This window comes from Zophobas morio, unplaced genomic scaffold (assembly GCF_036711695.1).
Source record: "Zophobas morio isolate AGI-343-1 ecotype UQ-CSIRO unplaced genomic scaffold, CSIRO_AGI_Zmor_V1 ptg000002l, whole genome shotgun sequence".
Lineage (NCBI taxonomy): Eukaryota > Metazoa > Arthropoda > Insecta > Coleoptera > Tenebrionidae > Zophobas > Zophobas morio.
In genome coordinates, this window is record NW_026972107.1 from 9,313,918 (window position 1) to 9,329,501 (window position 15,584).

The following is a 15,584-nucleotide window of genomic DNA, read 5'->3' on the forward strand; positions in this document are numbered from 1 at the left end:
CCACCAATATTTGCATCGTTAAAGTATTGTATTACGATCAGTTTGAGGATATGTTGGTACTAAAAGTACTACTTTCTTCTCTAGTTTGATCTAAAGTAAAACACTGCCTTGTTTGGGATTCGAGTGACGTAAAAGGTTCAAACTGAACACCTATTAATAAACTTAAATGGGCAAAATATCTTTGGTACAAAATAACTGAAAATTGTCCGGAGAGAGTATTTCAATATGAGACTTTATTAAAAACGTTTGAAATACGAACTTCAAAACTATACATAAAAAGTACAAGACACGGTTTATAAAAGCTCAATAAATATTTGGCTGCGATTCAATTATTTACACGACGTTAAAGTACCACCTGACCGACTCTGCGCCAATCAGACGTCGCTAAAGGCCTCATTAAATATATGATTAATTTAATCTCCGTTAAAATATTTTATAAATTAAATTTATATAAAAGGATTATTCTTATATTTTAATAAATTTGAATTTTTTGCACCAATACTTCAAATTTTTATTATACAGAGTTACTATAAAGTCCCGGAAAGACTGAATAACTTTATTTGAAAAGCTTTTTTTTTTAATTTGGTGTGGATATATAGTTAAACATGGCGACTTGATTACAATATTTTTCCTTTTTTTATCGCTTTCAGTTTGACAGATAAGGCCGCCTACTTTTTTTTTAATGAAACACCCAGATTTTTTTTGACGTTTTCTGATGCAGAATAGAAAGCCACTTTCAGAAATTATCAATATGTTTATTTCTACTGACACAAAAAATAGAAAAAAAATCACAAAAACACCGAATATTGTAAAATCACGTCATATTTGAAAATACTAATAAATTATAAACTATGAGTAAGACTACAATAAATGTTCAAAATGTTCTCGGTTTACAATTTGGCAGTGATGTAATCGATCAACAAAATGTCTCAATGAATTATATGTCTGTTATGGTATAACACGATTTATTTCTTAGATTAGGTGTTTGTTTTTTTGTAAATATTTTGTATTCTCTTTGTACCAGAAGAAATAAACGTGTTGATAATTCCTGAAAGTATTCTGCTTTAGAAAATGTCAAAAAAATCTGGGTGTTCCATTAAAAAAGAAGAAGTAGGTGACCCTGTCTGTCAAACCGAGAGCAATAAAAAAAGGAAAAATGTTGTAATCAAGTCGCCATGGTTAACTATATATCAGCAAATTTCAGAAAAAAAAAATTCAAATAAAGTTATTCGACCGTTCCGGGACTTTATACTAACCCTGTATAATTTTGTCCAATTCAAACCTGTTGGAAAAATCTCCTGAATAATTTATATCAAGATGTAGATTAAAACAACTAATGGAGACTAGAAGACAGACTGGTGTCAAATTTTATATTTAAATAAATTTAAAAATATAGTGTAGATGGTGAAACGCTAACCAAAGTTCACCTAATCCTTCGCACTAAAAATTTGATGACGACACCTCCAAATTTTGTACATTAAATAATATGTATATTCCTATACTTCTGGTTTATGAATCCATCTTGGTTTGTAATCATAATCACTTTATAAAAATGTTTATGCAGTCAGTATTTGTCATCTGTTTCATGACTTTCATGTGAAGAATATTTTTTTAAACACTGAATTTGATTGCATGTTTGACTTCAGGTGCGAAGGAAATTCTGCCTGAATAATTTTAGACGATTTTTTCTTAAAGTATGACCGGTGTTATCTATACTTATTCTACAACACGGGACTTGCTTGATTGTACTTCAAAAGCGAGGGAAGTTGTCACTAATAGTATAAGACCACTTTTTTATATTGGTATTTCTATCACCTAAGTAAGACTCACAGTTTATTCACGCATTACCTAATGACATACACTACTCTGATCTAACTGTGCTAATATATTCATTAACATAATAATACGACATGTTCCTAACAGAACAGTTTAATAAATTTCAACAATAATAATTATTGATTCGTTTCAATATAAATTAAAACTTTGCTACTTTTATTATATGTCTGTTGAATTAACCTATGTTCTACTGTAGCAGTTAGGTCAAGAATTTAGCAAACTAAATTGTTAGCAGCCTTGCAGCGCTTTATTGAGCCTGGAAACCATCAAACACAACGTAGAGACGTAAAATTCAACTGTAACAATCATGCCCAACTTTATGAATGTATTACAAGTTGTTAAATAAAGTGTTACTAAATTTCATGTGTTTCACTGTTGTCCAAGAACAGCACCCTTAAAAATCAAATACTCATCCCCACCAAAAAGTCGATGACGTCACTTCGAACAATTAATTTTTAATAACACACACTTCGTACTGTAAACCAGCATTTAATCTCGTTCTCCGCGGCCCTACTTTCAAACGCATCGCCCTTATCTCCTGAACCATTGACCTGTGTCAAATAAACCAGACACAATCGCCATACAAATCTGCGCAAAGTAAGTATAACAATCTGTTTTTCTCTCGTAACTTTATTAATTTCAGTTCCGCCATGCTAAATCTGGGCTTGATAACTTTTTTGGCAGTTGCCTCCGAAATTTCAGGCGAGACTTGCAGGGATTCCAGTGGCGTCACTGTTTGCGTGGGCTTAACACTCAAGCCGACCCACAAAATTAATATAAGGACTAATCAGACGAAATTGTGTATTCTTCATGGAGATAACAGCGCAATACCGTCGTCGGCTTTCACGTCCATGCCGCAGTTAGAAGGTCTCTACTTTAATACGACGAACGTCCGGGAGATCGCCCTGAGGGCTTTTGATGGGCTACCTCACTTGAAAATTTTAGGTTTCTTTGGTAATAAAATCGCTAACATCGAACAGGCAGTGTTTCTCGAATGTGGCGCTCTGGAAACTCTTGACTTATCCGGGAACGATATAGAGTTCTTAAGTCGGATCAACTGGGTAGGGTTAGAAAAATTGAAGAATTTATACGTGAAACATAATTTTATTAGAAGTATCTGCGAAGGCGGGTTAGAGCCGTTGAGAGAACTGGAATATCTAGATTTATCGCTCAACTATTTGGAAAGTTTGAACAGCTCAAGTTTTCGGATATTTAAAAAGTTAATTAAATTAAACTTGGCTTCTAATAGAATCAAAACTATCGAAAATGGTGCGTTTAATGGACTAGTGAAACTCGAAGAGCTTAATTTAGAAGGCAATCACCTCAAGGAAATTGAAGTTGAGAACGTTATGGAGAATTTACTCGCCTTAGAAAGAATTCACCTGGCGCAAAATAATTTTATTTGTGAGAACTTTAGTCGACCAACTAACCGGAGCATTTTAATTTTTTGCAAGAAAAGTGCAAACATTATTTCGTAAAGTGGTGTGTACATTCTAGCAAAAATAAATCTTTTTTGTGCATTTTAAATCCGTATTTATGAGTTTAAATTAATAAAATGGATGAGGCTGTGTGCAGATGCAACACACATTACAGTTGTGCTGTAGGATAACGTATGTGTGATGGTTTGTAAAATTTACAGTGCAGCACAAGCATTAAACTCGGGGAGAAAACGTTCTTTTTTCGCTTGTTGTGTTCTTGTTTTCTTTATCCATGATTTTCTCATATTGCTATTGATTTATTTAAAGCTGCACATTGGTTACGAATACAAATAATTATTAAAAAAAATTGGTCGAAGTTTATTTAAACACAATTTCCCTAGTCTCTGAAGTGCAATCCAATAAATCCCGTTTCTTGGAAAAATAATATTTTTTTTACCATTTTTGATATCTATAATTTTTGAAATTTACAAAGTTTTAATTTCACAATTTTTCGATTTGAATTCTTTTTTATTTTTTCATTCATTCGATTTTTCAATGTTTCAGTTTTATAAATTTAGTTTAATGTTTTGATTTTCCAATTTTAGTTTTTTCGATATTTCGTTTTCCAATTATTCGATTTGCCATTTTTCAATTCAAATTTTTCGATTTTTCAAAGTTCCCATTTCATTTTTTTTTTTTTCAAATCAAATTTTTCAATTTTTTGTTTCTTCAGTTTTTCGATTGCAATTTTTCAATTTTCCACTTTTCTGTTTCTTCAGTTTTACGATACGCAAACTCTTCGATTTTTGGTTTTTATTTTTCAATTTTTCGATTTTTCAGCTTTTGGATGATTAAATTTAGATTTGCAATTTCACGCGTTTTCAATTTTTAATTTTTCGATTTTTCATTTCTTTCATTTTTCAAAATTCACCAAAAAAGGAGCAAAACATCGAGCAAAACTTTGAAGAAAAAAATCAAAAACACCAACCAAATGTTTGTTTCTTTTTTTTAACAAAACCGAAGAAAAAATCGAACAAAACATGAAACATAAAAGCCAACAAAAAAATATAACGCTGCGAACAAAAAAGTTAAGCCGCAATTGACAAAAAATATTGAAAAACAAATGAGTAAAAAAACTGAACAAAAATGAAAACAAAAAATCGAAAACATTGGACAAAAAAAATGTCATAACACTGGAACAAAAAACTGAGCAGAAAGAGAACAAAAAATTGAACGAATAAATAAAACAAAATATCACCCAAAAAATTGAACAAAAAAAACGAAAGAAAAAAATTTTGTAAAAAAACTCAACAATAAAATCGAACACAAAGTTCAGTAAAAAAATCGAATAAAAAATCGAAAAACTGAAAAAGAAATAGCAAAAAAAGTAAAAAAAAATCGACCAAAATTTAGAGTAGAGTTAACAAAAGATTAAGAAAAATGAAACAAAAAATCGAGAAAAGTATCAAAAGTATCAAACAAAAATCGAACAAAAAATTCAGCAAAAGATTGATTTTTTAATTTTTCGTTTCTTCAATTTTTCGGATGCAATTTTTCAATTTTTCCACTTTTCTGTTCAGTTTTACAATATGCAACCCTTCGATTTTTCGTTTTTTAATTTTTCAATTTTTTGATTTTTCAGGTTTTGGATGTTCCAATTCTTAGATTTGCATTTTAACGAGTTTTGAATTTTTAATTTTTCAATTTATCATTTCTTTCAACTTTCAAAATTCAACAGAATATCGACCAAAAATTGCACAAACCAAAAAAAATCAGTCAAAAAATCAAATAAAAATTCGAAAAAAAAATCCAACCAAATGTTTAGTTATATGTTTCCGATTTGTTTCTTTTTTTATAACAAAACCAAACAAAAAGTCGAACAAAACTTGACACATAAAAGTAGACAAAAAAAAAATGAACAAAAAAATTGAGCAGGAATTGAATAAAATATAGAACAAAAAAATACATGATCGTTTTCTGGGTTGGGATTGTGTCAATTGAGTTTTCGGGCTCAACGTTTCGCACACTTTCGTAAGTGGCATCTTCAGGGGCAGGGTTAAGAATAAAAAAAATAATTAAAAAAATCCAACAAAAAAAGGGCAAAAAATCTAAAAACAAATTCGATTAAAAAAAGAGGCAAAACATTGAGCAAAAATAGAACAAAAAAATGGGCGAATAAATAAAACAAAATATCACCGAAAAAACAGAAGGAAAAAAGTCAAAAGAAAAAAATCTAGTTAAAAAAAACTCAACAAAAAATCGAACACAAAGTTCAGTAAAAAAATCGAATAAAACATCGAAAAAATGGAAAAATAGCAAAAACCAGTAGAAAAAAAATCGACCAAAAAATAGAGCAAAAAGTGAACGAAAGGTTAAAAAAAAATTGAATAAAAAATCGAGGAAAGAATCAAACAAAACTCCAGAAAAAATAGAACAAAAAGCAGAGCAAAAAATTCAGCAAAAGATTGATTTTTCAACGTTTTCAATTTTAGTTTAGTGTTTTTTCGTTTCTTCAATTTTTCGATTTAAAATTTTTCGATTTTTCAATGTTCCCCTTTCATAATTATTTGTTTTTGCAAATTAAATTTTTCAATTGTTCGTTTCTTCAGTTTTTCGATTGCAATTTTTCAATTTTTCCACCTTCAGTTTTTCAGTTTTTTTGTTTTTTCAGCTTTTGGATTTTTCAATTTTTAGATTTTGCAATTTTGCGATGTGCAATTTCACGAGTTTTCAGTTTTTAACTTTTCAATTTTTAAATTTAATTTAGTTTTTCATTTCTTTGATTTTTCGATTTGCAGTTTTTCGTTTGTTATTATTTTCTTTATTTTTTCAGTTTTTCTGTTTTTCAAATTTCTAATTTTATATTTTTTCTAATGTAAAATTTTTCAATTTTTGGATATTCAGTTTTACGACTTCTGAATTTTTATGTTTTTCAGATATTGGATTTTATAAACTCTCACATTTATTCGATTTTTCAATTTTTCGATATTTAATTTTTCACTTTTTCAATCTTTCAATATTAGTTTTTCGACTTTACAATTTTGACGATGCTATAATTTTTCGTCTTTCCAATTTTTCGATTCATCAATTCCGATTTTTAGTTTTTCAACTTTTATTTTTTTGTTCAGTTCTTCAATTTTTCGTTTCTTAAGTTCCTCGATTTAATTTTTCGATTTCCACTTTTTAGATTTTCCAATTTTTTGTTTTTTCAGTTTTTCATTTTTGAACTTTTCAGATCAAAAAAATGGAAAATTGTAAAATTAAAAAATGAAAAATGAAAAAACCAAAAAGTGTAAAATAAGAACTTTAGAAAAATCTAAAAATTGGAAAACAAGAACTTGAAAAATTAAAGATACGAAAAATTGAATAATCGAAAAATTAAAATTAACTTAGAAATTTAAAAATCGACGAAGCGAAATAAGTGTTGTAAAACCACAATATTGAAAATTAAAGAAATCATAAAATCGGATAATTGAGACTCCCAAAGATTGCAAAATTGAAAAAATTAAAAACTCGAAAATCGGGGAATTGAAAAATTAAAGATTTAAAAAATTAAAAAAAATGAAAAAACGTCAAATTGTGATAAAATCGAGAAAATGAAAATTAAAAAATTCGGGAAAATGGAAACGAAAAATCAAGAAAAATTGACGAAACGAAAAATTGAAAAATCGGAAAATTAAGAACTGAGAAACTGAAAAATCGAAAATTGAAAAATTTTAATATGGAAAAATTACAAAATTGACAAAAACTGAAAAATTAAAATTTGAAGTTGCCAAAAGGAAAAATTATGAAAACGAAACACTGGAAAATGGAAAAATTGAAAAATGAAAGAATATGATAAAACGAAAAACAGCGATATCAAAAAATTGTAAAATCCAAGAGAAAGTAAAAACGAAAAATTGTGATATCAAAAAATTTCCCAAATATTTCGGGAAAATGTAGTCAGTCGTCCTTGACGTAATTCTGTAAAATATGAGTACTGTGATAAACCACAAGTATAGAGTCATAATGTTGTACACATTTCAGAGAGGATTTATTAAGCAAAATTTTGAGATGACGTCATCAATTTTTTAGGAGAGGATAAACGACTAAATTGTGATTAACTATTTACCATGCTTATGATGCAAACTGTTATACAATTTTGATTTTTTTTTCCCGACAATTTGGATGTCTAGGACGAAAACTCAATACGGAATTGTACACTGCAAGTGCAAGGGTATCTTAGTAATTTATATAAATAAAAACAAATTTACTGTTGTAAATTTTGAAAGTGACAGCATGAAATTTTTTATGGAAATAATCCTAATATACACACAAAAGTTGACAACAATCGGTCCAGTAGTTCAGAAGACAAATAAATAAGTTATATATCAAAGTTGTACTTTTACGAGCGTCAGCGTGCCGTCGGTGCAATCAAGACAGATATATCAAAACAAAACAGTATTACAAAATATTTGATTAAATGTTGACAACAATGTAGAAAGCTTGTATTAAAGAGCACCGAATGAATTCCTTCTCATTTTAAATCCAATTTACTTAAAAAAAAAGATAAATTTTAGAACAATTTACCTTACTGCACTTTCCTCTAATAAAACGTGACGTGTCGTTCGATAGTTATCAAAAATAAAAGCCGCCTCTCTGTTCTCCCAGGATGTTTTATTCAAAATTGCAAGGATAATAGGATGCAGAATGTCCCGCAATTCCGTCCGCTGCAAATAGAGACGACATCTAAACGATATCTTTGCGTTACACGTTTTAATTTGTCTTTACGTATTCCATTAGAGCGTCGTGAAGAGATAGGGCTTTATGGTCGTGGATTTTCGCGATTTACCTGTAACAAATCGCCCTGCAATTTCGCAGCTATCTAATCCTGCCGCAGTAATCAGAACGCGCAATTAACAAAAAATGGAGGCAACTAGAATAGGAGTTAATCACGGAAAGACAAGTGTTGTTGACAAACTTGAAGAGGGAAATATGCAAATTCAAGCGTTTCCGGGAAATCTTATCCTGGATTACGCTCAACTAATTTTCCATCTTGTTTTGAGAAGAGTTATTAAAACGTAATTCATTATGTTTGGTTATACGGAATTTTGTTTGTGTGCTCGTTTTGTTTTAGCGCTGAGGCGGAGAAGGAAATAGTAAGTCGGGATACTTTCGGGGAAGTGTTAAGCATGAAAGTTATTATCTCTAGTGGCGATAATTAACTTAAATCATTTAGTGCGTAATTCTAAAAGTACGGCGTTTTGTTCTGTCTAACCCATGAATGAGTTAAATTAAAGTCTGTTAATGTGTGTACGAGACAGTACGAGTGTAAACAATTACTAGTTAAAGACTTTAAATTGTTTCCAGTAATTGACATTTTACAACGAATTTAAGATACTTGACATTTTTAAAATGCAACGGTATCAGTTTTCTCTCAATCAATAATGTTTCAAATACAAGTGGTTATAAAAGATTGAATATCAAGTTGACTTTGATATTTTGCATGTTTCCCACCTGGCATGTAGGCAACCAATAATTCAGAAATGCTAGATTTGCTGCCCATTTCAAGGAAACGGCAAATTCTTATTAAAAATGCAAAGACAGAATTTACAAAATATGTTATATTTACACCTTATTGAGGTTTCGAAAATATAACATTATGAGATGCTGCATGTTAATGCAAAAATTTTCCGTTAAACTGAAAAATGTTAACTATCGTAATAAAGTTTCTTTCAATTAAAATTTATTGCGTACATGTTCCTAATTATATTTTAAAATATCAAAGATTTTGTCACATTATTCGACTGTTCCTGTTTGATTATTGCCGTGATTTTTTTGTTCTTAATATTTTTTTATTTTCACCATCTTTTAATGCACTCAAGAATTTTCCAACAAAACAGTAGCTGTTTTAGAAATATGGGTCCTAAAATCCTGATTCTTTGCTTTTGACTAAATTATTTTCTAAGTGTTCTGCACTTTCAGCATTTTTATTGACAGTATGGGGCTAAGGTTTTCAGTGAGAAGCTTTTCACAGAAAGAGCGTAATTTCTTGTTTTCTCGACGTTTCATAGCTCCTAAAATATAAAAAAGTAAGTCTTCCGTTTCCATCGGTCTGTCGTCTGTTGGCGATTTTATCAGATTACCTTGAAATTTTGCGAAATAAATTTCATTTGAAATGAGTTGCATGCTTCTGGATAAGTATGTATTTTATTCAATTTTATTTTTTAGAACTGATCGTACAGAATGTCGCAAAAAAATTAATACAAAGCAACACATTTTGTTTACAAGAAGATCAACAATAAAACTGAACAAAAAATAAGGAAAAATAGAGCAAAAATAGAAGAAATAAATTGAAAACAAAATGAAGAAAAAAGTGGAACAGAAACTGAGCAAAAATGAAATAAAACATCCAGGCAAAAATCCAACAAAAAATGAGCAAAAATTGAACAATACATTTTTTGTTCAATTTTTTGAAAAAACAAAAAAAAATGGAACAAAAAAACGGACATGAAAATAGCAAAAAAGGTAAACAGAAAAGCACCCAAAAATTGAATAAAAATCGACCAAAAACTCCAGAAAAAAATGAAAAAAATTGCAAGAAAATGAGTAAAAAAATTTAAACCGAAAAACCAACAGTAAACTGAGCAAAAATCCAACGAAAAGTAGAACAAAAATTCAACAAAAAAAAATAACAAAATATCGAGCAAAAATTGAACAAAATATACATCAAAAAATTCAGTCAAAAAATCGACGAATAACGCGAAGAAAAAAATCGAAAATATTCAACCAAATTTTTTGTTGTCTCCGATTTGCTTCTTTTTTTTAACAAAAAAGGAATAAAAAGTCGAACAAAACATGAAACATAAGAAAATCGAATAAAAAAATATTGAACAAAAAATTGAGCAAAAAAAATAGAACAAAAAATTCACCGAATAAATGGATCAAAAGATCACGCAAAAAATCGAACAAAAAATAGAGAGAAAAAATCAAGTAAAAGTAACTCAAGAAAAAATAAAACAGAACGTTAAGTAAAATCAAATAAAAAATCCAAGAAAAACTCATTAAAAATTGAACCAAAAATCAAATTGAACAAAAAAAGCGAACAAAAAACTAAACAGGAGAGCAAACAAAAAATAAACCAAAGAATTTCACAAAAAAATCAGCAAAACATCGAACAAAAATTGAATAAAATATGCAAAAAATTTAGAAAAAACTCAAGTAAAAATTCAAAGGAAAAAAATCGAAAATATCCAACCAATTTGTTTTGCTTCTTTTTTTTAACAAAACCGAACAAAAAATCGAACAAAATATGAAACACAAAAGCGAACAAAAAATATAACAATGCGAACAGAAAATTGAGCAACAATCTAACAAAAAATTCCAACAAAAAATTGGAAAAATTACAACCAAAAATCAGTAAAAAGATCGAATAAAACATTAAACCAAAAACTGAGTAAAAAAAAGTCGAACAAAAAATTAAGCAAAAAAATCGAACAAAAATGGAAAAAAAGGTTTAACAAAAAGGACAAAAAAGTTGAAAAACAATGGAACAAAAATTGAGAAAATAAAGCGCACAAAAGATCACCCAAAAAATGGAACAAAATATACAAAAAAAATCATGTAAAAAAAACTCAAGAAAAATCGAATAGAAAGTGAAGTAAAAATCGAATAAAAAATTGAACAAAAACCGAGTAAAATATGAACCAAAAATCAAACAAATTATACAGCAAAAAACAAAAACTAAACAGAAGAGTAAATAAAATATCCAGAAAAATCGACCAAAAAATGTCACAAAAAATCGAGCAAAACATCGATCAACATTCGAAGAAGAAAAAAAAAACGTAATACAAAAAATTAGACAAACTATTTAATAAAAAATTCAGTAAAATAAATTGAACAGAAAAACAAACAGAAAAGTGAACAAAAATCCAACGAAAATTTGAAAACATTTCCAGAAAAAGCAGCAAAATATCGAGTAAGAATTGAACAAAATATCGAACAAAAAATTCAGAAAAAAAAATTGAAGTAAAAATTTAAAGAAAAAATCGAAAAAATTCAATAAAATTTTTGGTTGTATATTTCCGATTTGTTTCTTTTTTATAACAAAATCGAACAAAAGTTGAACAAAACTAAGCAAAAAATCTAACAATAAATCCAACAAAATATGGAAAAAATTACAGCGAAAAATCAACAATTTGCAGCGTTTTAAAAATTTGGTACGAAACACTTTAAGTGCAGGATAATTTTTGTTGTAATGTGTTATATATTTTTTTTTGTTTAATGGTATGTTACGTTACTTATGTTGTATATTGTATATTGTGATGATGTCGATGTCAGTTATAAGTATGTAATTGTATTTATTTTCTGTACTTAACATGATAAAGGAGAACAATCGCTCCGTTTAATAAATATTATTATTATTATTAAAAAAGTTGAGTAGGAATAGAAAAAACTTTGAACTAAAAATTGAGTAAAAAAAATCGAGCAAAAAATCGAACTCAAATGGAAAAAAGATAAATTGGACAAAAAAAGCAAAACAATGGAACAAAAAACTTGAACAAAAAATTAAGAGAATAATCAGAACAAAAATCACCCAAAAGATCGAACAAAAAATAGAAAAAAAATCAAGTAAAAAAAATCGAACAGAAAGTTAATAATTAAATAATTCAATACAAAATTAAATAGAAACTGAGTAAAAATTGAACCAAAAATCTAACAAAATATATAGCAAATACAACAAAAAACCAAACAGAAGAGCAAACAAAAATCGAGCAAAAATGAATAAAAAATCCATCAAAAAACTGTGGAATAAAAAAATCTAAACAATTGAACAGAAAAGTGAATAGAAAACTGAACAAAAATCCAACAAAAAATAAAAAAAATCTACAAAAAAGTCAGGATAATATCAAGCAAAAATTCAAGAATTAGACAAAATATCGAGCAAAAATTTAGGAAAAAAATCGAAAATATCTTTCGTTCTTATAACAAAACCCAACAAAAAGTCGAACAACATATGAAAGAGAAAAGCGAAAAAAAAATTAACAATGCGAACAATCATCACAAAAATTTGAGTAGGAATCGATTAAAACATTGAACCAAAAATTGAGTAAAAAAGTAAAAAAAAAATTGAACAGAAAATCTAACAATAATGGACAAAAGATTTAAAAAAATTGGACAAAAAAAAAGCAAAACAATGGAATAAAAATATAGAACAAAAAACTGAGGGAATAAATAGAACAATAGATCATCCAAAAAATCGAACATCAAATAAGGAAAAAAAACCGAGTAAAAATTTAACCAATTTAACGAAAAACTAAACAAAAGAACAAACAAAAATTAAACAAAACCTCGAACAAAAAAATTCCACAAAAAATCGAAGTAAAAGTCGATCAAAAAGCAACGACAAAAATCGAAAAAATGGAACAAAAAAATTTTGCAAAAAAAAAATAGAATAAAGAAAAATAGAAGAAAAAAATAAGAAAAGAAGCTACCAAAAAAAATCTAGGAAAAATTTGGCAAAAAATCAAGCAAAAAATTCAACAAAAGATCGAATGTTGTTGATGTCCGCATTACACTATTACATCTATCTATGTCGACATATTTAGTCCTAGTAAAAAGTTGATAACGTCATCACAATTTTTTTAATTTTTTTCTTGTTGTAAGTTTTTTATTTATTTTTCCCACCTGAAAAAATAACCTCCCGATGTGTTTAATATTATTTGTAATATTATTTATCGATTTCTTGTGGTTTTCGTGGAAACTGAATGTTTTATATAGGAAAATTTGCTGTGCTAAAAAAGGATAAGAACTGTTTGTAAATTTTATTTGAAAATATTGCGTCACTTTATGGACTATAGTATGTTTTTAAATCTTTCCTAAATTAAGGAGCAAAATTTTCATTTGTAATAATTTCACGTACTTTGCACGTAGCTATTACCCCGTACAAAACTACAACCTGTAAGTTTTTATTAACATCTCGAATTAGTTATTTCAGCTCATCTAAAGTTTCTCAATTTTGCTCGAAACTTAACAAATTAGATGAAATAATAAGTTCCCTGAGATGCTTCAGGTGTGCGAAAACATCACCATTTATTTTCTCTAAATTATTCCTCCCCAAATTTAAGTAGATTAAGTTAGAGCAATCATGAAATACGCCAAGTGGAATATTAGGGATCTGATCCCGAAATAAATCTAATTCCTACAAATTCGTCAGACCATTGAATGAGGCTGAATAAATTTTTTCCATTAGGGTAAAAGTTGATTATTAATATTTAAGATTGGACAAGCTTACAAACAGTCCCGGGGGTGTTTCAGTAAGAAATGAATACAATTTTGGAACGTCGGCATTCCGCGATCCCAAAGCCCGCTTCTTCTACTTCTTTAATGGGTTTGCAAGTTTAACGGTCACTTTTAAATCATTTGAATAATTAGTAGCATTCTACCACGTTAAATCGCAAGAAAAAAGTCACGAGAGTAAAAATTTATTACAATTTACAAGCGATTCCATTTACAGTAACATTCGATCTGGAGACTCCATGCGTCACTTTGATATTCCTCGCTTCGAATTCTTCAATAATGGCCGTTAGTGTCTTACAGACGAAATCATTTACACTAAGTTTTATTGTTTTCAGCGACTTCAAGTTATTTATAAGATTGGCAGCATTTAAATTCGACAAATAGTTGTCCTTTAGATTAATCTCCTCCACTTTGTTCAAACCCTTGAAGGCATCGTCTTGAACGTACCGAATTTTATTGCTTTCCAAAGTTAAAACTTCCAAAGAATTCAACTTAGCGAAAGCGTTCGATGCTACGAACTTGATTTTATTATTAGACAAATCTATTTTTTTCACTGCGACTAAAGCGCCCAGGCTTCCAGGAACACTTTCCAACTGATTGAACGACAGAACGATTTCTTCTAAATTTATGAGTTCGGTAAAAGCATTTCTCTCAATAACCTTAATTTTATTCGCTCCTAAATCAAGCACCTTCAGGTTGTCGCAGCCTCGAAACACTCCGTTACTGATGCTTTCTAAACTGTTGTGATTTAGGATCAGTTGATTTAGTTTTCTTAAGCCCTCGAAGGAGCCCGGCTCTAACTTTTTAATTGCGTTAAAACTAAGATAAAGTGTGGTGACTTCTGGCAACAGACGGAACGTTCCTGCAGGTATTTCTTCGATGTTGGTTCCCTTGAATTGTAAGAGGTTTTTGTAGGACCCCAAAGACACCGGATGTCCACGTGAAAACGATGCAGAATCGCACTGAGTTGTCGCAATGGTCGAAGTGCATCGTTGAAAGGACGGGACAATGAAACACAGAAGCAGCGCAAAGGGAAGTCGGACCTGCATTATGAAATCCTACAACAAAGTTACTGGCTTGAAAGATTTCCCATGCATAATTTTGAATAATTTAGAGATTACTTACGAGGAGAATGGACACTTTTTGGAAAAAATAACTGCACTCACAATGTCGGTAAATGAGTCTTGTTTTGTTATCACTATCAGTATTTGGTTGACCTAATGATAACTCTAAATTTGGCAATGATGCAACCAGTAATACCGCGTGATCAGAAATTACTGAGTCTGTTGGCAGTAATTTTTAAACAAAAATGTGAACTTTTTTCTGTTTATGTTGGCATAACGGATGTAATTGTGTGACAGATATGTCAGTCGTAACATGCGATAAATTTTAGTTATGTTTTGGATATATTTTGGAAATTCAAAATGTCAACTGACAACCGGAAATTATAGAAAACATCATGATACCAATTTCAATTAAAAATCCAGGATTGCCAACAGACTCAGTCATATCTGATCACGCGGTACTACTGTTTCAAGAACCACCTGACATCACAACCACATTTTCTTTTAAGAATTATTTTAATATCTAATTAATGCCAAATTTTAAAAGCTTGATGTCGTTGCTTGACATTCATGCACATCCAAAATCAACTAAGTACTTAAGAAAATTCTAAAAACATCAAAACACGGAAGTATCATATACAGACAGCGTTAGAACAATATTTTTTCTATAATAAAATGTACTTTGAAAGTGAGATAAACACCCACTTTAATTAACTGTCACTACATACGGGTTTTTAAAACGTTTAAATTATTGCTGCTTAAAATCATAGAAGCTTTAATGAAGTTTATATTTTCTTAGAGTTCAGAGCTTGTAGAATACGAAAATACAAGGTTCCTTTTGTTCGTCTGTCTGCTTATCGATTTTTGTTGTTTTGCTTGTCAAATAAAATCTAAAGCTGTTGGACATACTACTCGAAAGTATTGTAATAGAGTCATTATGTGTTCTTGAAGTTTCATTATCCCTAGAATATGAAACAATATGTCTTTC

At 29.1% G+C, this 15,584-nt stretch overlaps 2 protein-coding genes across 2 annotated transcripts; one reads left to right on the forward strand and one right to left on the reverse strand.

Moving 5' to 3' along the window:
- The first annotated feature begins 2,343 nt into the window (after nt 1–2,343).
- On the forward strand, nt 2,344–3,363 carry LOC135143247 (leucine-rich repeat-containing G-protein coupled receptor 5-like). Its single transcript, XM_064075143.1, has 2 exons — nt 2,344–2,433; nt 2,480–3,363. The coding sequence occupies exon 2, from the start codon at nt 2,487–2,489 to the stop codon at nt 3,312–3,314; it is 828 nt and encodes a 275-aa protein (XP_063931213.1). The 5' UTR covers nt 2,344–2,433; nt 2,480–2,486; the 3' UTR covers nt 3,315–3,363.
- Nucleotides 3,364–13,701: 10,338 nt separating this feature from the next.
- LOC135143338 (leucine-rich repeat transmembrane neuronal protein 1-like) lies at nt 13,702–14,739 on the reverse strand. Its single transcript, XM_064075225.1, has 2 exons — nt 14,658–14,739; nt 13,702–14,590 (listed from the first exon to the last, which is right to left on the reverse strand). Exon 2 carries the CDS (start codon nt 14,579–14,581, stop codon nt 13,721–13,723), a length of 861 nt encoding a protein of 286 aa, XP_063931295.1. The 5' UTR covers nt 14,582–14,590; nt 14,658–14,739; the 3' UTR covers nt 13,702–13,720.
- Between the last annotated feature and the right edge of the window lie 845 nt (nt 14,740–15,584).